The 24,733-nt window shown below is 40.6% G+C and overlaps 1 protein-coding gene across 1 annotated transcript; it reads right to left on the minus strand.

Annotated features, from left to right (window-relative positions):
• Window positions 1–231: 231 nt before the first annotated feature.
• Window positions 232–23,505, minus strand: LOC145465348 (allene oxide synthase-lipoxygenase protein-like). The gene is made up of 14 exons (XM_081449125.1): window positions 21,549–23,505; window positions 15,867–15,981; window positions 14,976–15,055; window positions 13,868–14,298; window positions 12,796–12,984; window positions 11,366–11,856; window positions 9,189–9,461; window positions 7,805–8,088; window positions 6,555–6,755; window positions 5,735–5,998; window positions 4,642–4,843; window positions 4,121–4,332; window positions 3,354–3,701; window positions 232–2,492 (listed from the first exon to the last, which is right to left on the minus strand). Exons 1-14 carry the CDS (start codon window positions 21,747–21,749, stop codon window positions 2,313–2,315), a joined length of 3,471 nt encoding a protein of 1,156 aa, XP_081305251.1. The 5' UTR covers window positions 21,750–23,505; the 3' UTR covers window positions 232–2,312.
• Window positions 23,506–24,733: the final 1,228 nt, after the last annotated feature.

The raw sequence follows: 24,733 nt of genomic DNA on the forward strand, positions 1-24,733 counted from the left end.
TACATGCATTCGTGGTTAAGTTAATGAAATAACACAGACCATGATCTTGTTAATTAATTCCTATTAAAATTCCTATGCCTAAGCTCAACAACCCACTACATTCGCACAGTGAGTATTTTCTTTTGAAAATACCATCTGCCCTAACACTGAAGCGTTCGTGAGGTGAGCGCAACACTGTGGTGGTCTATAAGTCACCGTGGTAGTCTATCGTGAGGCAGTCTATCGGTCAAAGCGTGACATTCCTTACTTCACTGATGATGATGTCACGTATGCAATTGTCAGTAATGACGTGGGATGGGGGTTGTGATCCCGTTCCACGCACAAATGTTAACAACATTCACGCGTCACAGGTCCTTTTAGCTACTTTTAACAATTACTTTTTTTCCACAAAATCACGAATCACGTATGTTTTTTAAGTTGCTTTTCGCACGTCACACGCTAAGTTTTGCCCTCATCATGTGTCACCCTTTGCCACCCGGTAATGAAATTACACCAACGAGCTTTCGCTCGTACATTGTTTACCAAATGCACATAGGACAGTGAAGTGATTATCAGTTAAGTTAGAGGAGCAACGTCACGGTTTTGCATCTTGAAAAGTGTAGCCCAAAATTTTCAAGTTTTTCGTTTGTAATCCGTGCCAATCTTCTCCATCCTTAACCATCCTTGTTCCTCCATGTTTTATTATTATTTGGTATTTTTCCATCTCAGTAAACTGCTATTTTCAGGTTTCCTTCAATTTAAAGGTAATTTTGTACGTAGTCAAAATAACTCAAAATACCGTGACTGAGCTCCTTGAAGTCCTGGTTAAGGGGAGCAAATTGTAACTAGTTTCAAGTGATTTAGTGTTAGTTTTTAGAACACAAAGGGAAAAATTGGAGAGGTCTGCCAAACGTTTTAAATTTGGCATCAAAACCAAGTATATGCCTGGTTATTACTTATAAAAGATCGCTTCGTTTACTGAGATGTCACCATGGCCTATAAATGCTGAAATGGTTTTGTACCAATTTATCCCCTGTCGTTTACTCTTATAGAATTTGAACCAACAAGCTCTCCGACCTCTCCGGCTCTTAGGACTACGCTCTAAAGATGGACCTTGTAAGAGAAGAAAAGGGTAGAGCAAAACTGTCTTCCAACACTCTCAACTTCACTACTATCTTAGTCTTGTTTGACCGAGCCTATAATAAGAACTTTTTTTTTTTTTGCTAACATTGAATTTGCGCGTCGGAGCGAAAACGTTCAACTGCACTTTCAAGAGGGCCATAATAGAGGGAATTTTGAGGAGAAGTTTGGCTGACAATTGAGGTGGGCTTTGAACAAATGACGAAAAGAGAACATTCCTGTGCTGTTTATACGCCAAGGGACTCATTGTGGCCATCATTTTATTTGATCATAAAACAAAACATAAACTAGCCTGTTATTTATTCATAATTTATTCCGCTGAATATCCGGATACAAAAACATGCATTATGTTTAAGGAAACTTGTACAAGAGTACAAAAGAAAAATACTTGATAGGTATCCGTGGGGAAAAACGCAATTTGCGTTGGTAAAGCTAATCTTTAAATGCCTACAAAAACTTGAATAACTGAATTAAATATTCAATATAAATGTTAACTAGGATATGCAATATGGACCAATAAGGTGTTAAATGGGTGAGTAACTCTAGCCTTAACAAGATGTTGGAATACAGACGTCGTTATATTGTAATCTAATCCAAAAAGCACTTTAAGAGAAACGTTTTAATAGTTTTTTTTTGCCGATTGTTTAAAGCTTTCGAGATTCTAAGCGATAAACCCCCCTTTTTGGCTTACTTCTCCTACATTTTTTAAATTACTTATTTGATTACTTTTTTTGGAAAGACTATGCGAGCTTTCTTAAACCTTCAAGAACAGATCAAGCCAGCTTTAAGGAACAACCTATCAGGTAAAGGGCTGTGCTCGGACTCAAATCAAATAAGTAATTTTAATTAAAAACTGGATCGTTGGATAATGCAATTCAAAAGTTTTCATTTGCATAGCCATCATGATATATGAGCAATTAGGCCATGCTCTGAAAATATGGTAAGCCCATGCGTAAGTTTTTGGGCGTTTTTATTTTTATTCTATTTTAGTTTTCCATATTTTGGGGGCGTTTTTACTGGAAAAATTATTCCACTCGCGCTTGTTGGATATGAGATGATAGATAGCCAACTCGGGGCTACGCTCTACGCGCGCACTACGCGCGCGCATCTCAAATCCAACGCGCGCGTGTGGAATAATAAGTATTTTCAGGCTGTTTTCCAGATTTTTCTACGTTGCGTATAATTGTACGTGTCTATATTGCGATGCTGTTTGGTGTTCTTTCAGGCAGCAGGTATTTGTAAGGTACTTCCAGGTCTTTATTTCGCTCTTTTATTGCCATGGAAATTTCGTTGAGCTTTCCTTGGAAACGTAGAATGGCTTCGAGAGCTGGTGCATCGTGGAATAACCCATCTGAGTAATCGCCCAGAAATCGCTGTGGGAAAAAAATACAACATTAAACGAGTGAATTACATAAGTATTAATGTATACAATACCCAAATATTATTAGTCTGGGAACTTACTCCTTTGACTAGCCACATTATGGAAATAAGTGTTGATAACAAGTCGTTGACCGATCAGTCAAGTAGTTCAATACTTGACACCTAAGTCAGCTATTTAGAAGACTAGTATGTCAAAACATAATAAGGTGTGACTGACCCATAATTGTCCTTTTATATGATTTAACAAATTGACGTCAGTTTTTCATGCGTCTGTTCTGTTTTTGATCATGAATTTCGTCATAACATTGTCAAAGAAGCTATGGATCCAGGGGCGATAGCCGAGTGGATCCGCAGACTATTTTGACAATATTGTCATACAGTCGGCTCTCGCTTGTTGCGTGAACATCGCATAAATTGTAAATTCATGTGTCTGTCCGCTTATTGGCAATGAAAATTAGCCAATGAGCGTGCGAGAATTTCTGTAGTTATCGTAAAATATCTTATTTTTGTGTTTCAGTTGTCCTACCAATTCCACCAGTCATATTGTTAGTTAACCAGGTAGACGTACATTAATACGACCAGATGAGTAGGAAGACAAACCTACTGGACAGTCGGTTCGCCACTAAATTATCCAGTAAGGATTCTTAATAATTTACGTTCTTTTTACAATATTTTTTTCATTATTTATAATGTCACCAATTAGCACAACAGTGCTAAATACCCTTGACACTAAGTTATTATTTTTTTCATAGATCTTTGTACACATTTTTGAATATATCTTAAACAAGTTTTACAACCTGGCTATGATTCTCTCTACTATTCTATCAAAAATATTACAATGACGTTCAATTCACCTCATCCGGAAAGATGCGAGTCAAATCATACACCGTTGCTATAGTAACTCCAGCCTGGTGCTTGGTCGGCAGACACTTCATGACGTCTTTCATGGTCACAGAGTCCTTCTTGGTGGGAGGCGGCTGTCGCATGAGGGCCGGAGAATTTGGCGGGAAACCGAATGTATCCATCTGAGAGAAGTTAACCGCTGCATGCTGACAGGCGCACGTAAAGATGGTGATGGTCAGCAGGTGGGTAAGTTGTTCAATGCTCGCAACTGATGACGGGAAGCCGTGATCCGTCTCTCCTTCACGGACTGGATAGCCATTGTCGTGAAGATCCAGGATCCACGCCTGCAGCTCTGTATCCTGTATATGATTAAAAAAAGGCATGTAAGTTATTGACAAGGAATAAAGGGAGAACAACAAAAACAACAACAACAACAACAACTTTTATTTCGCCCCAGAATAATCTATTACAATATTATGAATTAAAAACAAAAATGATAGGGGTGCTGACTACCCGAAATAACGTAGGAGTTAAAAATGCCAGTCAGCTAGTTAAAAGAAAAGATGTTTACATGTCTAGGTCAGGGACAGAAACAAACAAACAAACATAGACACACACATAATGATAGAAATAAAAAAAGTTAAACTAATCATTACCAGTAGACTAGAGTGCTTACATCACAAAACAGCAAAAGAGATGTACAGATATCTAATAATCCTTAATAGAGTGGTGGGTAAGGATTTACAGGAAGTGAAAACGAGCACGGCACTTTACTTACGCTTTGAACTTTTTCGTCAGAATGATAGTAAATGGCCAGAATGTCTGTGATGTATTCTCCGATAGCCTGCCACAGTTTAATGGCGTCGTCGCGATAGTGGAAGCCTGGCAGTTTCTTTGCATCATGAACCCCTCTTTCCTCAAGCACTTTTGGAAGGTCATACGATGACCAACTCATATTCCTGTAGTACTTCTTCATGAGTACAATGTGACCTGCGAATGAAGGCGATAGAATTGTGGTATATGAAATACTTGGAACTTTTGAGTTAACAAAGTCTCGTACTCAAGCGGAGTGAGGCGTGCCTATACACACCTAGATACACACCTTTGGTACTCTAACCTTTAAAATCGGTAAATGATGCTGGAACATGCAATTAATGCGCTAAGGTTACCTCGCGTTTCAGTTCGATAGCTTTCAACATCCCATTTTTACAGATCGGATGTTAGTGTACTATACATAGTCTATTTTTCAACAGAAAATCTACGAGAGAGAAGCGACTGCGTCAAAAGCTGACGTCTTACCTCCGCCTCCGAGGCTAAGTGTGTTGTCTGCCACGCCCCCAGCAGGAATCAATCGTTCTCTTCCAAGAGTGTTGATGGCCATAACTCCCCGCACGTGAGGTGACAATAATTTCCACAGAGGGTGGAGGGAGGGTAGCTGTCTTCTGCAGGCAAGAGCGATTGGCTCCATAAAAAGATGAGTACGAAGAAGATGCGTGATCATCTGTTGTTACAAGAGAAACATACGATTTCAGTAAATTTCTCCCTGACCGATAACCCTAATACCAATTTTATGAATGGGAATCGGAAGTCTTTTTCTAGGTTTTCTGTTTTATCCCTCTTCACAACTAAATTGTTAAAACTGCTTGGTACCGTGGCTTCACATGGATCAATAAAACTTTCTCATTTAGTTTATTCCTTTATTCATTCCCTGTTGCCAAGCTTCCTCCAGTAGCGTCACTGCCAGCTCGGCTATACAAACCCACACAATCCCCCACTTTGCTCTCTGACCAAGGACTAATGCAGGAAAAGTCAGATTTACAAGCTCGCTACGGGTGTTAATTCACCTTTCCTTATCAACGTGGCCCGGCAAATTACTACCAGGTGCCATGGCAAAAAGCAAATAGGACTTTATTAACTTCAAGTTGATGAATAGCAAAGTGTTCCACCGGGAATCTGTCAGCCACTGATAGGACCCGGGGATACTCCGCTTCGCCTGAAAGGGGCACCGTTTTCAGGCGTCAGGCATATAAAAGGGTAGAGATTGCACAAGTTGAGGTATATGAAACAGAAAGGATAGGCAAATCTGTCATTTTCTTATTTTAAAGGGCGTTTTATTAAAATCTTTCGAACAGACAGATAATAAAAATGGCTATATCATTTCATTTATCAGGCACTACATGAAAATGACAAAATGACTTCCTTTTTTGGCGATGTATTCCCATTACAGGCCAGTTATGAAAGTATTTGAACGAGGTACATTTTTTTTCAATTAAAGATGTACGAAAGGGGTACCTGTCAAAACGGTAGACAAATGGGCAAGGCCGTATAAAACTTTGCCAAGTACCCCCCCTCCCCCGCTCAACCTGAATGATATGAGGGCTCGTGTACTTACTTGATGCCACTGCGTGTCCGCATTACGAAGCCACATCTTGGCGTACGTCCAGTCTAGCTCAGAGTCATTCGGGGTCCATATCGGATTGGTGTCACTCGGTACTTGATGAAACTGAATAGCTATAGGTACTATATCTCCACTGCCCTTGACGTAGAACAAGCCCAATCCTGCGCATGTGTAGCGCCTCTCCAACTTCTTGTCATTTTGACCATAGTGTGGAATGTCGTCAAGAATTTCGTAATCAACCATGTACACTCGGCCATCCTGATGAAATAAATACCTCTTACTAACCTCATCTTCTCGGTCCATAAAGCAAGTTACTAACCGAGGGGAAAAACGAGGTTAAAACGGTATCTGTTATATTTCTACTTCGTGTCTGACAGTTTCGGGAAACGATTTCATGTTACGCTTCAAAAGACTGGCGTACATCGGAAGTAAAACTAGTCAATTGGAAATCGTTGTTAATTGGATGGCACGTTTTAATACACAAGTTCTATTTGCAATGGACGTTAAGGAAACGTGACGATAAATCAAGAGACATATTGGAAACAAAAACATCTCTAAATGTTAGCGGGCCGTAGAGCATAATACCGCCCGCTAAATTGACCAATCACAGCGCGCGTAGTAACCGAGAGATATGATAATGAAATTTTAACCAATTCTATTTTGGAATATCGTCTTTACTACTAATACTCTTGCGAACGTCGAATAGCTATGACTCTCCTGCTTTTGGAAGTGTCAGGGATTTCCACAATACCGCTAGGTATTCGTGTGTGCAACAATTAAAGATGAATTGCCTTAGAGGCTCTCCTGACAATACCTTTATTGCGTTCTCGAGCGTATCACCCTCATCTAGAAGGTTGCCGACCAGCTCCTGTGTGACGGGGAAGTTGGAAGGCAGCTTCGTGCATCGTTTCATCGTGTCAGGGTTACAGCCATTCAAGAAATGCGATCCATAGAAACGGTCATCCTGCCAGTGATTAGACGCCACTGGAACATCACCAACGAACGACACAAATGCCTGCATCAGAATTGTGAGTTAATTCTAAAACATAATTTGATGTTCTAATTCAGCCGGCAAGTATAGCTTATCATATTTAGATTAACATAGCTTCATATAAATTTCAGCCAGTGGTAAAAAGGAATTGATCATAAGCAATTTATTCCATACCGCTATCTAACCAGAAATATATCACTTACTGCAAAACGTTGTTTTAATGCTTGGTCACTTTTAAGGTTAGTTGTGGCAGTAGTACTTGATTGATTCATCTATCTCGTCTACATTTCCTTAGTCAGATTATGCTTATCAGTCATCGAACGTAAATAGCTTAGAGACTCCATTCAGATTCTCAACGTTTAGACGTTTAGACCCTCGCTCTCTTGAATGAAGGGTCAGGTGATAACCCCAGCTTATGCGCGTTATTCTTTATCTACTCGGAAAGTTTAATTGTATTAGTTATATGATTTTGTTCACAACTGATTCATGCTTTTTAGCGAGCATCATCCACATATGACGCTAGCGGAAAGTTTGGAGAGCATAAAAGGAGCGTAAGAGCTGCTCATATAAAAAGGACGGGGGGGGGGGTGCTCGTCATACCTTTTAGGAGTTAAAAAAAGCTGTTTTGGTATCTCGTAGGGTGTTCATCCTCAAAAGGTCGACGGCGGGAGCTTTTGCTGTACCTTTTAGGGTATTGAGCCGAAAAAAATATGACAGGAGATAATCTGTTATGCAAGAATTGATTCCTCTTAGGGGAGAAAGGAAATTCAAGCCACGCCCACAAATCAGGATCTTGGTACCTCTTAGGGGTTCTTTTCAAAATTTCCGACGCCCCCGCCCTTTTTATTTCAGAGTGCCCCCCGGGTCTTCGCTAGGTATGTTATAATATTCTTTATTAAAAACTGCATATTGGATAATTCAATTTAAGAGTTTTCTTTGGTATCATGATATACTAGAAATTATACCACCCAGACGATCAAACCTTTACCGGTTCTCTCACCGAGTGCATGGCATTGACCGAACTGCTCGTTGCCAACTCTGAGAAGTGAACTCTACGAGCATCGTGAAATTACCTTTTTGTAATCATTGAAGTCTTCCCAGGAGTCAAACATATTCAGTAGTTTTACCATTCCAAGGTTGACCAGTGCTTTACGTTTGGCTGTATAAAGGTCATCGATTGCTTCTTCTGTAAAGCGGATGTCTTTAGGAAGCGTCTTGACGCTTTCAGACTTGATAAATCCTGGTAGTCCCATAAAATTAGGATCGTCTCCCCATTTGTAGATCTCTTTCCTCTGTTGGATCTCCACGACTCGTTGCTTCTTCACAGCTTCGGGCTGATCATCTGTGATCAGTTTGGCTACAATATAATATAACAATAAAAACCTGGTGAGCAAGGCAACTATAAAAGAATAGCAACAAAATAGAAAAGAAAGACAAAGAGATCTTTGTGCCACTGGCTGGGTTTCTGACTTAAAGTAAATTGAATAGGTTGTGGCTTTCATACTAGGATTATTTGTTACTTGTGTGTTTGTTTTCACGAGGAACATGTATTTTCTTTCTTCGTGTTGTATTTGTGGGTTCCGCCCCCAATATGAATTTTGTACAGAGATTTTTCTTTGTTAATCGCTGTTGTTTCCTCGTATTATCCTGCATTTCATAGTAATTACCTTTAGTTATTCCCTTTACATGTTCATAGTAGATATTTTAGTTATGTAATTATTTTTAGTTTACGAGAATCATTGACGTTGGCATGAAATAAACAATCAATCAGTACTAGTGATTGGGACTTTCATTGCCTCCAGTGTTGGTTTTTATGTAAAATATGCCCATCCAAGCCTCGATACTTTGCTGATTTATCTCGATTGTCGTAGCTTCAGCCACATGAACTGTTAGGACAATTCACCGCCAAGATTAAATCAGACACAACTTCAAAATCTGACGATTTTCTTGTGACAAAGACAAACAGCAAGTGTCTACTGAGCTACAACAAATGTACAGCCCTGGAGTTATTGGATGTATTGGATGTCTAACCAACGCCAACACCCTCGAATACACCTCTCTGTTTGAAGATACAGATGACCTAAAAATGGCTTTATGGGCCCGAAAAGTCTCCGGGGCTTTCGAGAGACGGGCCTCTGGTCGGGGTCAAGGCGTTGTGTTTTTGGGAAAGGCACTTAACTCTCACGGTACTTCGATCCACGGAGGTGTATAAATGGGCGCTGGCGTTTTAATGCTGGGTGTGGGTGGTAACCCTGCGATGGACTAGCATCCCATCCAGGGAGGAGTAGAAATACTACTAATCGCATACTACAGAACCGGGACAATCTCCGGCTGTATGCATGGGACTGATCCTTTTTAACTCTATTCATAGCTTTTTGGTGATAATCTTTTTAGGACCCTTTAAGCGAAAAACTCAAATAGGTGACTGCCATAGACCTTTTCATAGCACTTTCCTACCTTTTCCTTCAAAGAAAACAGCTTCTTGCTTCACCCAGCCGTAGCAAGGAAATTCATACATTACTTGATTGTCCGAAGTGCAGCTTATCACGACTTTGTCTACGAACCAGTCACTGGAGCGATGAAACAAGCCACCTTGGTCATTCTCCAACTTTATCATCAGAGGTTCACCCACATCCACTTCCTCGATGACATATGTATCTTCCTGGCCTTTCTCAAAATTGTTGTGAAACCATTTGTCCAAGACGACTGGCTTGGTTCGTGCCTTGGTCCCTAGAAAAAGAGTAAACGACTTCCATCACATTAAAATATTTATTCAGTGTACGAACAATAAACAAGGAAAGTATACATGTATACATCGTTCTTTAAGCGTGAGCAACAATATGGCGTGTTTAAAGCGAAAGAAAATATCGATCGAGGGATACTGCAGCAACAACCAAGGAAAATATCTGAAATATGCATGTATACGACAATATTTTCAAAACCTCGGTCACAGTTTTCCGCTTTACGGACCTTCCATTCGCAAAGTGGAAAATGACGCAAATGACGCAAATGACGCTTTAATAGCACAAGAAAATATCAACGCAAATATACATTTATACCTCGTTCTTTAAAAACGTGAGCGACACCTGTTTTACTGAAAGAAAATATCACCGCGAGGCTATTGCTGCGGCTGGTTTTTTAAATGACGCCGAAAAACAAAACAAAACATCAACTGGGGGCTAGTGCCAAAATCAGATTACAATATTTATATTTGGGGACGAAGCCACATCAATCTTAGCTGGCTTTCATGCAGGTCCTTTAACCTGGTCGAATTGGATTTTTGACATGTTGCTCGGTTGTGGAGGAAACTAGAGAACCCTGAGAAAAACCCTCCGAGAGAGGCGAGAACCACCAACAAACTCAACCTACATCAGTGGGACCGGGCTGGATTGGAACCCAGGCCACATTGGTGGGAGGCTAGCGCTCTCACCACTGTGCCATCTATACTCCCGTCTTTGAGCGTGATTGACCAAATCAAGCGTTTAAAACGAAAGAAAATATCACATCGAGGTAACAACAAATCGCTGCTGTAATTATGTATCGATGGTAGTTTAACGTTTGGTTCGTGGGGTCGAGGATTTCCGCTTTCGGTTCTAATGTGATTGCGAAGTCAATAAACGGATTGTTGATTTCAGATTTCTTGGTAGATAGGAACTTATTTAGCTGACCGAAATTTTGAAAAGAAATCCTCTACAACGAGCATATCAATTTAAGAGCTAATTCTGTCGGTCAACTTTTGTGATATTTGGCGGCTCCTAAAGGAGCCTTTTTGATTTTCTAAACAAGGTTTGAAGAGAGTTTTAAGGACGTTCGGGCTAATTGTCTCTACGCATCTTTACTGCGCACGCAAATTCACTCGGCACGTCATGCATGAGAGCGCGCGCTAAGTAATAGAATGAACAATGATAGGGCACATGACCATTGCTATAGCTTTGCCTGGATTTAACGATCTTGAACATTGGGTGACCCCTACTTTTCTTTCCAGAAACAGATTTTATTTACAATTATCTTCACATTGTCCAAACATGAACGAAAAAATCAATGTGGGAAGTTAAGAAAAATTTTAAGATTTCTGTCCACTGGACATCGAATCCTGTCATCTTGTGGCTGCAAGGCGCGTGAAACTATGGTCGCTAAATGTGAACTTGTTCTTTAAGGAACCTCATCAGCTGTCTAAATTCACTTAATAAGTCCACTTAAACAATATTTGGCAGAGAACATTTCACTTCAGAGATCTAATTGCAACATTTTTAGGCTTACAGACACTTTGGCCTTATTCGCTAACGAAGCCCGATTTTTTCAGACTTAGGGTGTTCTTCCGGGCGTGTTCTCTCCAAAACGAAGTCGCTGATCCCCCATTTTTTTTACATTTCTGACATAACTAACTCATCATCTTACAGTGGTAAAAGTCTCAGAAAAATAATCAATGTTGGAAAATTTTCACGCGAACGTCCTTAAAGAATCCCCAATTAATTAATTCAGTAGTGAACTCATGTCGACTCACTTCACATAATTATGACGTCAACGCCTCGGGGTTGGGGTTATACTCGTTCTGTTTGCACTTCCTGGTCAACAAACCGAAAGTGCTCACTTTCTTAGGTAAGAAGTTTACTGGAAAAAGTCATTTATCTCACCCGTTATCGTTAAAGACACGCTGGCATCGGTCCCAGCTCCTTTTCGGTTACCAGTTCGAACCCGGATGCAATAGCTGACGTCGGATGTGGCTTGTTCTTTAATCTCCTTCGCTCGCGGCTTGCTTGAGCTCATCATACGTGAGGTGGGATAAACTTTAGACCGCAAGTAGGGGATTGAACTGTAGTCGTAGATTGTCTCTGCGGAGGGGATATCAACTGAAGGAGGGCGGTGATCCATTGAACAACGAGTAAGTTCTACTATGTTAACATCTAACAATGACGTTACAGTGACGTCAGCGAGGTCCAACCATGGATGACTCTTTTCATCCCAGGCCCTGGCAGCGTGAAGAATGAGGTGGGAATCCTCTGGTTTTATCTCATGCAGTTGTATCTGAAGCTTGTATTTAATGGCACCTCGGGATATCTGCTCCTTGAATTCAGGAATCAAGTAACTTTGGGGTCGCTCATCTTCTTCCCACCGAGCATTTGCCCTAAAAGAATGAACGTTTATTCAGTCATACTGATTTTACTTCCTTTTCACGGGGGCGTTTGAATCCCTTGGTTGACTCAACACTCAATACCTGCACCATATTGTCAGGATAGGAAGAAAAACGCCAAAAGTCGATTATATTGATCGCGTGTCATCTTCCGAAAAGACATTGTGGCAGCTACTTACTAGAATTTATACGTAACAGAATAGTTTTGGTGTCCCACGAGAAAGAAGTTGTTTCATCGTTCCGTAACTGGACACAGTTTTAAATATTCACCTCTCAGTATTCTTGATTTTACAAGAACGAGAGACAGCAGGAAAAGAACAACACGGTACCCTAAGATGATCGAAACTCTGCCAAAGGATTGTCCCGTAGATGGGCACCACCCGGCCGTGAGCGGACACTTTGTCAAGGTGTTATCCACCAAGAAACACCGCATTTAATTTTAACCTTCCAGTACAGGCATCTCTCTTATGGAAACACTAACTTTTTCTGGTCCCAGAGAGTGTCTGCTTGAAGTGGGGGAGGAGGTGGGGGGGGGGGGGGGGGGGCGGGGGAAGGTGGTTCGAGCGTTTCTCTCAGTGCCCAGGGTATGCATGTATAAATTAAGGTTATGTTTATTTTACGTAATGATCCAATTTGCTTGATCACCTGACTAGTCTCCAGACTTCTCACGAGAGGTCCATTGATTGGGTGACAGTTGGGGGAGTCTGGATGAAACTATTTAATGGACCCTTGAGACGGCTGAGGACGACTCAGCTTGAGCTCTATAATCCTCAGCCTGCGCGCAAGCGCAGCAAGGACGATGCGACGGCTGCAGGCAAGGTATACAAGGATGCGATGCCGACCCATCTTATCAGTGCAAAACCAGAATATGCAAAGTGCTGGATGATTTACTCACATTACAACATAACGCAATAACTAATTTACAGAACTAACCATGGTTTCCTTTGGTCATATTCTGTCAGCAGGCCGCTTTCTTCCCTGCCGTCCGCGGGAACGAGGCGAAATTTGGCGTAACGGGAAACACCGTCTTTTGCTTTGTATTCAAACGCCATCCACGAGTAGTACCGCTGGTCAGTAAAGGATTTAGGGGCTCGGCGAAAAACAGCTATGGATAGGTGGAAGCTATGATGAAACGGAGGAGAGCATTAACACAAATATTTGAGATTGTTTTGGCGATTTTGTTTCTTGACTTGGAAGTCTAATAAAGCATATGCATGGTGTTTCAGCTTTTGAAAGCTTTCCTTCAGTGGTAACTGGAAACAAATACAACAAATACTCCAGATGGGTGAAAAATTATCTGAATATGAAATGTCACGAATTGACTATTTTAGATAACTTGTAACTTTTCCGGGGTTATTTCTATAAACAAGATATATAAGTATATTAAGGCGCTAAAGGGCATGGTTTTTGAGCCGTTTTGGTGTGAGATAGTGTTAAAATGTTCAGCATTTTAGTTGGATACTCTGTGATACTCTGACCTGAAATTGAGTGTGTTGTTCAGATGATACTATTTTCTCCCCGTTAAAATCGAGAAATTTGAAACGCTTCTAAAAACAGTATGCGCCAATTGAAGCCATTCCTGGTTAGTTAAGGTCATGTATTAGAGAAGTGTACAAGCTAATTTCAGTGTTCTGAAATAGCGTATTGATTTTCGGGTCAGGTCTGAAATGGGGTATCGATAGTTACATAATTATTTTAGACTAGACTTAGCTAGTTTACAGGTGCGTCAAGAAAACAAAATTACAAAGAAAAAAATGTATATGCAATTGATTATTAATATTAAACCAAATTACCTAAGAATATATTACTACTATAAAATATCTAAGAATGTATATAAGAATGTAAAAAAATGTAAATTTTATTTTAGCTTGAAAGAATCTGAAACGGGGTAAGGTTTTCAAGAAACGCGCCGCAAACGTTCTCTAATGCCTTCGGGAAGTACTGCCCGGTAACTTCATGTATACTGATTACTATCCTTAGACAAGGAACGAACTTACGAACTTACTTCCAAGGGTCTTCGAGACAGAAAGCTTTAAAAGTTTTGGGGCCTCCCGCTAAAGCTGTCAACATCTTATCAAAACTATAGATGTTCCAAAACGCAGCTTCTTCACCCGTATGCATCATCAAATCAAACGGCGAATCGAAATCGCTGTCGGCAAACTTCAAAGAGACCGCTCTTACGTCCAACTGAGAGTCATCGGACCGGACCAGATTAGAGTGGCGGAGACGGAGTGGGAACACGTGACCTACAGTGAAGAATTCGTGCTCCGGGAGGAGAGGGTTGTCGAGGACTGTTGCAGTTCCTACGGCCCCCACACCTCTAGCGTGGGTCCCGCGTTGACGAGTCACGAGCGATTTTAAAGCGAAACGGTTTTTATACTTTTTGACGTAGCGGGCCATCTGTGCAGCACTGAGAGGACCAGCTTTGGGTGGAGGCTAAAACAAACAAATATGAGAAATTAATGTAACGCCAATTGCTCAAAGAGTTCTAAAGTGAGGAAACGTCAATTTGTTTCCATTATTGCCCATTAAGAGAGCCACCTGAAATTTGACAAAGCTAACAAAGTTTGACAGTATATTTTAAACATGCTTCAGTCCTTTGCGGCTGTTATTTTTCAGCATTATCTTCAAGCAATTTGACGTCATTATGACTCGCACATTACCTCACTAGATTCTTTAAACACTTAGGATGGGATGGACGGGTAGGAAGGTTCGTTGTGGAGTTCCGCCGTCCGCTCTCCAACAGGTCAATTGCAGCCCGTCCTCTCCACAGGTGTGGAGCTCGTCCTCTCTACAAGACCTAAAGTTCATCCGTTCTCCGAGAAGCAGGTTAGAAATTGTCCACTTCCTTAGTGGCCAGTTAGAGTTCTACTACTCACCCACCCGTTCTGAGGGGGCGAGGATCAGACAAACCAGGCAAGAAGAGGGGAAGCATTCGCCTCACAATGTTCAAAAACTGATTTCGTTAAGATCTTCAGATACAGTCGTGTAGAGGAGTCAGTTTCCTTTGAAAGAAGTAGGCGTCTCATCCTAGTGTCCAGAATATACATGCCGAAGACTTCTAGTTTAGAGCGTGGATTTATAACAACCTAACAGGTGTGCATTTCACATACCTCGTCAGCCTCTTTCATTTTTTTCAGATATAGCTCTTCTCCCATCCTTTCACGAAAAAGTTGGAATCCCATATTTTCCCCTGTGAGTCCAAAGCACAAAAGACAGTCCCGCAGTTATTTCAAAAAGATAGGTTTTAACCGGGTTTTAGGGTTTTATGGTCACCGGTAAATAAATACCATATCCCTTGTTGTTAATTTTCTTTTTATCAACAACGGTCTGCTGAGCTGACCTTGTAGTTAATAAAGACAGGAGATTATTAAAGGAGGCTCTCGACTTGCCACGCCCACCGCATGTCAGCTCATCTTGCGGCCTCGCTATATTTTCACGGCCTTTCCAGGTTCTTTTAAAAAGAGTTATGAGACATTGTTTTACCTCCCAACTCAACTGCGTTTTCCGATTGGAGGAGAACGTGTCACATGTCATGGGTCAAAACTCACTAACTCCCTAGGGGGAACAAAACTCACTAACCCCCTACGGAAACAACTACTTGAACTTTAGACTCGCACGTGATAAGGTTGCGCACGTTAAAACCGCGGCAATTTTTGTGCAAGATGGCTTCAAGCAGATGACGTTTTTGCAGTTTGTTCTATTTTTGAGTTAGGAGGTATAGCAAGACACTTTTAAGTGTCATTAAAATGACTGGCCCCACGGGAACAGTGAGTTTTGTTTCCCCCTCGATCCTCAATGAGGGTAACGAAAATCGCTGTTTTCCTTGGGGCCAGTCATTGAGTACTTAATGCTAAATTACACAAAAAAAATAAATAAATAAACCAAATGCAACAATGAAATAAACGAATGACTGAATAGCGGGGTCAATGAAATTAAAAAGACACACAAAATGAACACTCGAGAACGAGCATTTTTAATGTATGTTTAAACACTACACTTACAGGGAGTGAGTTCTCTCTTGCTTCCAACAATTGACTTCTTTGTGTGGCCATGCTTCACTTCAAATTTTTTCTTGGAAGTTGTTGCTCCCATATTCCTGGCTATTATGTGTTTGCTCTGAGAAACACAGTAAGAGAGGATAAATTAATGATCAAAAATACTATAAGGTAGCTAACTGAAAAAAAGTTAGTACAAATTTTGAAACGATATCTGGCTGAAACGATTAAAAAATTAAAAAGAATGTTATATTGCGGACAACAATTCATGTCCACTAGCTGGACAATACAACATTATTTAAACAAAGATTCATAATTTGCATTTTTATTTTGCAATTTCACGCATTTTTATTCCATATTTTTCTTTTTCTTCGTTTCTCGTAATTCACATTTTAGCCTTCGAAGACTGTAGTTCAGGCAGTAGAAAACTTGTAATTTTTTGATCTTTTCAGCCAGAGATCGTTTTAAAATTTTTACCGTGTTTTATCACTGGCTGTGCCCCTTCAATATTTTCATGAAAAATATTAATTTAAATTTAAGGGAAAAGAAGAAGAAAAGACAAGAGCACTTATGCCCAGAAAGGCACTTAATTACAATATTACTTGTTTTGTTTACAGCTGAGCAAATTGAATGATTTGACTCAGCTGTGCCTGCCATACAAGTATTCATCATCCTCTCTTGTGTTTTCATTGTTTCAACAAGAGACTGTGTCTGTCGAGAAATCGACAGCTGATAGCAACTTGTAAAGCTTTGAAATGCTCTTTTATGGAATATTTTCATCCGAAGCCACTACTTCATTGTAGACTGCCTAAGCCAAATTAACTTATAATATAAGCTCAAAGTGTTGTTCTTACTATAGGCTATGGTGGTGGAAATAGAGTCGCACGGCAAGAATTTTTAGGTCGAATCATAGTTACTGAACTATGGTCGAATCCAGAACAAAATTAGAAAACCACCAAAAACTGTACACATGGGATGTCTCCTTATTTAACAACATTGTAGAAAGTTGTCAAGTTTTAATTTGTTAGACAAAGGCGTTTGAAATCTGCGGACTTTCACGTCGTCAGTTAAAATTGAAGCTGTCGTGTTTAGTTTCGCCAGAGAAGAGTTCTCGGTATGTTTTTTTTTATTTTGTACGATTTTCTGTTTGGCCGTCAATAATTATGTGACTTACATGTTCCCGTTTCATACCGGACGTTTAAGACATTTTTTTTGTCCGGGCGTCGTTTTCAACGTTTATAACGTACAAACGGCAATAAGATGTGCCTAGATGACATTTACCCTTCTAGCGTGACTGGCCAATATTGACGAGAAAGTTGATTAAAATGGTGCCGGAAATGGACGGCAAACAAAAACAATCTTTGCCCTGAATAAGTTCGCTCGGATTTAAAGGACCCCTATGAAATCACAAGGTCCCCATCTAGACCTAATAGGCCACCTTCGATATATATTCTGACATGGCTCCGAGGCTTTCAGGACAAGTCTAATTGTAAAAATGTAAATTTAGGAACCAAATAAAGATTGATTGATTGTTGAATTGCAAATTTGTTAAGTTCCTTTTGTCCCTCAATTCCCAAAAGAGACTTGGAGACAAGAAATCACCACCAAATGTAGACGTTTGTCCCGAAAGCCTCGAAGCCATGTTAGAATATTAGTTCATCAAACGTGGCCTATTAGTAAAAATTCTCATTCGGTAGCCTAACGAACCTCAGAGAAAAAAGCCCTGAAAACAATTGTCGAACCCGAAGAACTCGAACTAAATTTTGCATCTTACTTGACCTTGTATAGCTCTTCTGACTCTTCTGTTATGACAATTTTTATCAGTATTTGTGAAAGTTGAGATAGAAAGACTGAACTTTACCTCTCTGGCTCTGGAGGTTCAAACCTAGTCCTAATAATAACTATACATTCAGTTCACGGAAGTCTGCAACTTGCCATGTCCCAATTTCGAAAGGACCATACGTGCGTGACTGTACTGTAGAAATTCCGCGCATCGAGATGATGGACAGAGACATGGCAGTCGGGGCGGGACAGAGCAGTAGTTTCTCAGACAATTCAAATCAAATTTCTGAAACGATCTAAAACGATAGGCGGATCAGAATTAAAGAGCAACAGTTTCTTTTGGCTGAATTTAACCTAACACGACCTCTTTAGAACATGCTTATTATTTTGCAACATAAAATTTCACCCGGACGCGTAAGGAACCTTTAAAAAAATTAATTTCCATATGATCATTTGAATTCAGTCCTAGATTTTGATCTTATCCATGACTAATTCTCTATCTCTTTAGGCAGCGTGCCAAACAGTATTCTACCGTATTTCTTGCGACGAAAAGGTCCAAATTTCTCTTGACGAAATGACCACAAGCGATAGCATCGAAAAGCATCCCTCACCAAACCGAAACTTAATTGTCTGGGAACGTATTACCGAATTTCGATTTGAACAAAAAACGTAGACTGTTCCTCGTTCCCGCAATCTTTCTGACCTTAGCTAAGGGACTGACCATTATATTTTTGAGGGGGGAGAGTGTGGGGTGGGGAGGGGGAGGTTGGGCAATTTTCTGGGGCATGAGTTTTTTTTTCTTACAGTGGTGTAAGAAAGTTTCGAACTTATAACTTAAGGTATACGCCGATGAAAACACCCTTAATTTTAGTTTTAAGGGCTTATAATTAAGCAGTTATTCTGGTTTATAAAATATGTGGGAGAAGATTCAGATCCGATCGAGGTTGTACTGCGATGTCGCACCCCAGATAACACATGCATAATCAACTTAACAAATTGACGTCATTTTTTATGCGTCTGCCCTCTTATTGATGATAAATTGCGTCATAACATGTGGCTGTGGAACCACGAACCGCGGGCGAGTGGTTCCGCAGTAAACTTTGACAATGTTATGACGAAATTAGACAGTTATTGTAAAAAATAGGTTGGATTAGGGATTTGTAAAACGACTGCCCCGCGCACTGAGGTAAATATGTTTCGATAGCTTTTAGTAGATTAATTCGTTTCAGAACTTCACCACAGACTTCTTCAATGTGTAAATTCCAAGTTAACTGTTCGTCAAGTACAAGACCGAGAAGTTTGTGACTGTCTACACTTTTTATCGCTGTTCCATTGTGAGTGATCTGGATTCTTTGACTTTGCAAACTTGCCAGTTAGGGTTTAGAGGCGATAACCGGCATGGATTCCGTTTTAGCAACATTCAAAGCCATTCCATGGTTTTCTATCATGATGAAATGGGTTTCAAACAGTTTGCCAACTACTGATTCACATATTCTAAAGTTCTGCCACTGAGCAACTAATATTGTTGAATCGTCCGCGAACTTCTTTAATTTCTGGGGGTCATCAATTTCAAAAGATAAGTCATTCATAAACGTGATAAAGAGAAGGGGGCCCAGAATGCTCCCTTGTGGGACACCACGTGAGACATCAAGAAAATTAGAAGTTGTTCCGTTTACGGCTACGGATTGCGTTCTCATCCATAAATACGAGTTAAACCAGCTAAGTGTTGTCTCACTTAAACCGTAGATTTCTAATTTCTTGAGAAGAAGATTGTGATTAATAAGGTCGAAGGCCTTGCTTAGGTCCAGCATTAGAACGCCATTTACATCGCCCCTGTCCATATTAAGAAGTAGCGTGTCAGTAATGTCTATAAGAGCAGTGATGCAGGAATGATTCTTCAAGTACGCAGATTGGTTCTCTATAAGGAGTCTAAATTTTTGGACCACGATAGAAAGGTTACATGGACGTGCCGTTCACAGATCTTTGAAATAACAGGCAAAACGGAGATCGGTCGGTTATTAAGTTTTGCTAATTTATCACTTGATTTGAAGATCGGAGTTACGCGAGCAATCTTCCAGATGTCCGGAAACGTGGCAGTTTCAAAACTCAGATTGACAATGCTGGTCAAAGAATCGGCGATTTCATTGACACAAAGTTTTAAGGGTCTGACCGGAACTTTGTCGAGACCATTGGCTTTAGTCGTAGACATCGAATTTATTTGCTCCTTAGCAAAGCAGCTCGTTATCGGTGGTATGTTAAAAAGTTCGCCTGATGGTTTCATCTTACTAATAAAAGACCTCAATTTCTGAAGATCAGGCGTACCCTGGAGGCTTACGTCAATGTACTTCTCCGCAATACTCACAAAAGCCGAATTGAATGCTTTAGCCACCTTATTTGGATCAGACGTCAGCTCGTTGTTCTCAACCTGAAGAGTGATGTGCTGTTGTACGATTCTTTCCTTTATGAGCGTGTTTCGATGGTCCCAGCAGATTCTTGGATTGTTAACATTGCCATTAATTGCAGTTTTATTAAAAGAAATAGGTTTTAGCAGATCTTATCAGTTTTATAGTATGTTGTGTTCCTGCTTATTTTGTACAATCTCCCGCAGTCTTTGTCAGTTTTCGTCCTACGTGCTTTCTTTAGTAGTTTGTTTCGATGTTTAATAGCGTCAAGTAATTGTTGTGAAAACCAAGGAGGTTGGCAGGGTATATGCAGCCCGAATTCTTGCAGCGAGACGCGTGATAGCTGTGTCTGCGGTCAAATATTCCTTTGGTTACAAGGCATGCGATAGCGGCGAAAGGGTTCGCACAGGGCAGAATAGACCCTTTCGCCTCGTTTGTATGTCAAACCGCTAATAACTGCAACAAACGTTTTTGGCGAGGCCATTTTTCCACTCGCATTTCCCCAACGTACCAAGCTTTCCAGTGCGAATTGCACTTTTCCGTATTTTGGCCGCAAAATAATTGGGCAGAGCGAATTAAAAGCTCTCCACTTTTACCCCCTCCCCCTCCATTGTGGGAACGCTTGCACTCATTTCGCCCTTGGTTCGATCAACCGAGAAGTTGGAGGGACTGTTCGTCGTCTATTTATAGGTGTTTCCACTTATTCTATTTATGTATTGCACTTATCATGATCAGCTAAACCCATAACAGCCCAATAAAGTTGCAAAAATCTTGACGTGAGTGATTAAGGAAACATGTTGCACAGGAAAACTCAATCAGTGTGAAAAAAACATTCGTGAGAAGTGGTAATTTCCAAGTCATTAACAATTTCTGGAATCCCTACGAATAAATAAATGACTGGCTTCTCGTTTCAATCTCAGCCATTATTGCGCATTACTGACCCATATTTTACGGTGATTCGGCTCAGCAACTTTTCACGCTATGTGCCACTCGACTGGAATTTCTCTCACGAAATGATAGCTTACGTGTAGGCTAACAAAATGAGCCGGCTCAACAACAATCACTGATTAGCCATTTCGGCGTCAGCTGTCAACAACTTACGTATTTTATGGTGATAAAAGCGCTCAGTGTGAATAGTGAGGTCCTGTCACGCTATGCCTATCATGATGTAGGTCGTCAAAATAGTACACGCTCTAAACAATATTGAATTCGGCACTTAATATTCCTGTTGGCGTTTGTGGTTCATAAATAACACAATCCTTTGTGTATATAAGATTCAGTCGAACTTCGTTAAACAAACATGAACACCAAAGAATTATACACTCCGAGATTACTGGAGATTGGAGTACCTTACCGAGAACGTTCTTCGCATATTTAAAACTGATACGACGAGAAGCGAGCTCGCTTCGCATATGAAAAGAGAAGATTTGACAACGCTAAATTAAATATTGATTTAAAGACTCGGTTTGAATCACCGCTATCAACAAGAGTTGAGTTTGCTTACCTCCTTTGAGTTCTGACGGGCTCGCCAACCAGTCTCCTGTTCTAATTTACCGTAAACTCGTACGGAGTGTCCGAGCCGATATTTTATATGCAGTGGTTGCGTGATTTGCAGCTTTTTTCCTTTGTAATGCCCTTTGACGTCACCAGCAGTGATTGTCGTAGCTCCTTCCGTTTTACTAACACATTCCAATACTGTTTTCATTGAATAAGGTTTGGTATTTCTCACCTACGCCATTGAACATCGGTAGCATTTTTGCGAGGTTTCTCAAATTCAGTGTCTAACTTCGGGGTTCAGTTACTTGTTTGCTTTGATGTTAGCCCGAGGTCATTCATTGCAACAATGGATATTTTGAAAACATTCTGTAGACGTTTTGTGTGAAGTACATGTATAATTAACCGCGCGGCCATGGGCCGAGCGCGGTTCATGGTTTACCCGTGGTTTTTTTTCGTCTTGTATGCGACCAGAGCCAAGCTTTCACTCGGCCAAATTTTGAGTCACGGAACCTGTGATGTTTACTCGCCAAAAGCTGTTGAAACATTAATAAATCTCATCTCCGATACTGACTTTCGCGGGAAAAAAATTAAAAACCCAGCGTTCGTCAAAAATTATATTTTTTCAGCAGAAATTTCGCTCGGAACATATACATATTTATATTCGTTTGAATCATCGATGAAATGCCCTTTTTCGGATATTTTTTCCTTCGGGGTCAACAAAAACCTCCGATTACAAAATCACGCCGAACCCACACGTTGCAAAAAAATCTCTTCGAAACCCTGATTTCGAAGCGATATATCACTTAAGCGTTAATAGCTACCACACATTGGCAGGCGGTAAATCTTTCCTTAACAATCCAGCTTTATCGTGTTAAAATTTCATAGAAATCGAACAAAACCAGAATTAATTAGAATTTTTTGTGACCTCACTCCATAGACTTGACCTAACAAAGGAAGCCATGGTCGCCCATAGCAACCAAAAAACACGAACATAACAAAGCTGACGTTTCGGCCAAAAAACTCCAGAATTATCGGCTGAGAGCTTAAACTTGAATGGGAACATCTTTTTCGAACTTTTTTCAACTGATTTAGACGAAAGACTGGCCTCGGCGGACTACAAAAAAGACCAAGAGAAAAAACAGAACAAGACAGCAGAAAAAGCCGATAATATTAATTCATCGCGTGGCTTTCGGCACGAAAACGAAAATACAGCTTACTTCTGGATAAATTCAGTCTTAGAAGCCAGCAACTGGTCCCAAATTACTTTCTGTATCCTTACAAATGTCTTGACTTCTATCTCCGAAAGATTTGGCCGCAATTTTTGAGCAAATAAACATTTCGTCGACGGTGACCGCCATTACGTTGGCTTGCATACTAAATTAGCTAACTTGACAAAATTCTCCCGTGGGGGGGATATGACGAAAAGAGCTGAAAGATGGCCTATAATTGGCTAATGATGAGATCATCCCACTGTCCAAATTTGGTGAGAATCGAAAGTAACGCCAATTTTCTGTCACGTTTTCAATCTGTGGTCACTGGAGCGACCAAAATCGATACATCGGTCGGGATAGAGTTTTATTATTAAATTATATGACTTGTGTGACTACTTTACTAGCCCTTTACTCGTGGAAAACACCAATTAAATTTAATCGTGACTTTTAAGAAAGAAAGCTGTTGTTAATAGTGTTATTATCGTGTCATTTATATCGTTCATGCCCATACATATCCCGAAGAAAGTTCTACAAAGATTAAGACCATTAGGTCATCGGAGATTTGTCAATGGCTACCACTGATGGTGCAATAATACAGTTTGTGTTGATCAAGTGATGTGATGTCTACAGTAAGAAAAGAATCATCAATGACTACTTTGGAATGTGCACTCCGTTCCGACGGTAGTGCTAAGCAAACAGTTAAATTTTAAAAGCGCGGTTATAAGATCTAACAGATCTTCTTGTTACCTTTTAAGTTTACTTGTCAGAAATACTGAATCAACTTCTGGTGTTTCAGCTGAATCAAGGTTCTCGTCCATTTTTTTCTCCCAACACCTTCGAAGAAGAAACTGTACGGCAGAAGCTGACTTTTTAATTTAACTTCCAAACACTTCCGTGTCGCTTCTTGAATAAATCCATGCAGGATGCCGGCTGATGACGAACATAAACCTAATCCTGTCCATTCGCTTTAGGGGGTTAGAGCTTTTCACAAGGCGTGGCAGGTTCCCTTTCAGCCCGGGAGAGACATGAAAGGGTCGAGGATTCCGGTCGTCTCGCTCAGGGGTATAAATCAAAGATTCTGGTCTCACTTAAGGTGTTCATGAGAAATGCCACTATTTTCAGCTGTCAAAATAATTATCTTTTAGGGCGCACTTGAAAAATAATAATAAAACTGAAACGCTCTTATTTCCGCTTTTAGGCTCGATCTCCGACGGTCTCTTGAGTCCGATCTACTAGCAGGGCTCCTTTCCTGAACAGCGACTGGTGATAGGGCCTATTCCTTTTTAGGTCACAAAAAGCTCGAGTCAAACCCATATTGGTCAGCTTTTGCGGGTTTAACTCAAACATCCTGACCTTTTCATATGGGAGTTTTCCCCCACCGCCTTTCAGTTTACGAATCGAGATCCTTTATATCGTGCAATCTGAACAATCTCTTTCCTCGAATCTTTGTCCTTCCTGCCCAAACCTGTCGAACGCTGGTCAAGGGGATCAAAGACTCTGGGTAAGAAAAGACGTACCTTATGGCTGTTTCAATCCATTTATTAAGCACTGACATAAAAATGTCAAGAAGACTTCCTTTTTTGGCGATTCATTCATGATAGGGACCAGTTATGAAAGTAAGTGAAGGGGGGAGGGTACCTTTTCTCAATTGATGGTGTACGAAAGGGGTACCTTTTCTGTCAAAATTGGATACAAAAGAGTAACTGGTTGGATCTCGGGGTGTAGCTTGGATCCCCGTGTAGAGTATTGTAGAGTACCCCCCGGGCAGGATAGGGAGAGGGAAGAAAAAATCTTCCCCGCTCCCTCCGCGCCATCGTTCTCTCGTTCCAACTCTCCTCGTCTTGTGACACTGCGATACGCGAACAGCACTTACGTCCCCCCCCCCTCCCCCAAAAACAACGCAGGCTGCATATTTTTGAAGAGTATAAATACAGAGACCGATAAAACCTAAGATTATTACTTTTTTTATAAGATGTAGTTT

Source organism: Orbicella franksi, chromosome 13 (assembly GCF_964199315.1).
Source record: "Orbicella franksi chromosome 13, jaOrbFran1.1, whole genome shotgun sequence".
NCBI classification, from domain to species: Eukaryota; Metazoa; Cnidaria; class Anthozoa; order Scleractinia; family Merulinidae; genus Orbicella; species Orbicella franksi.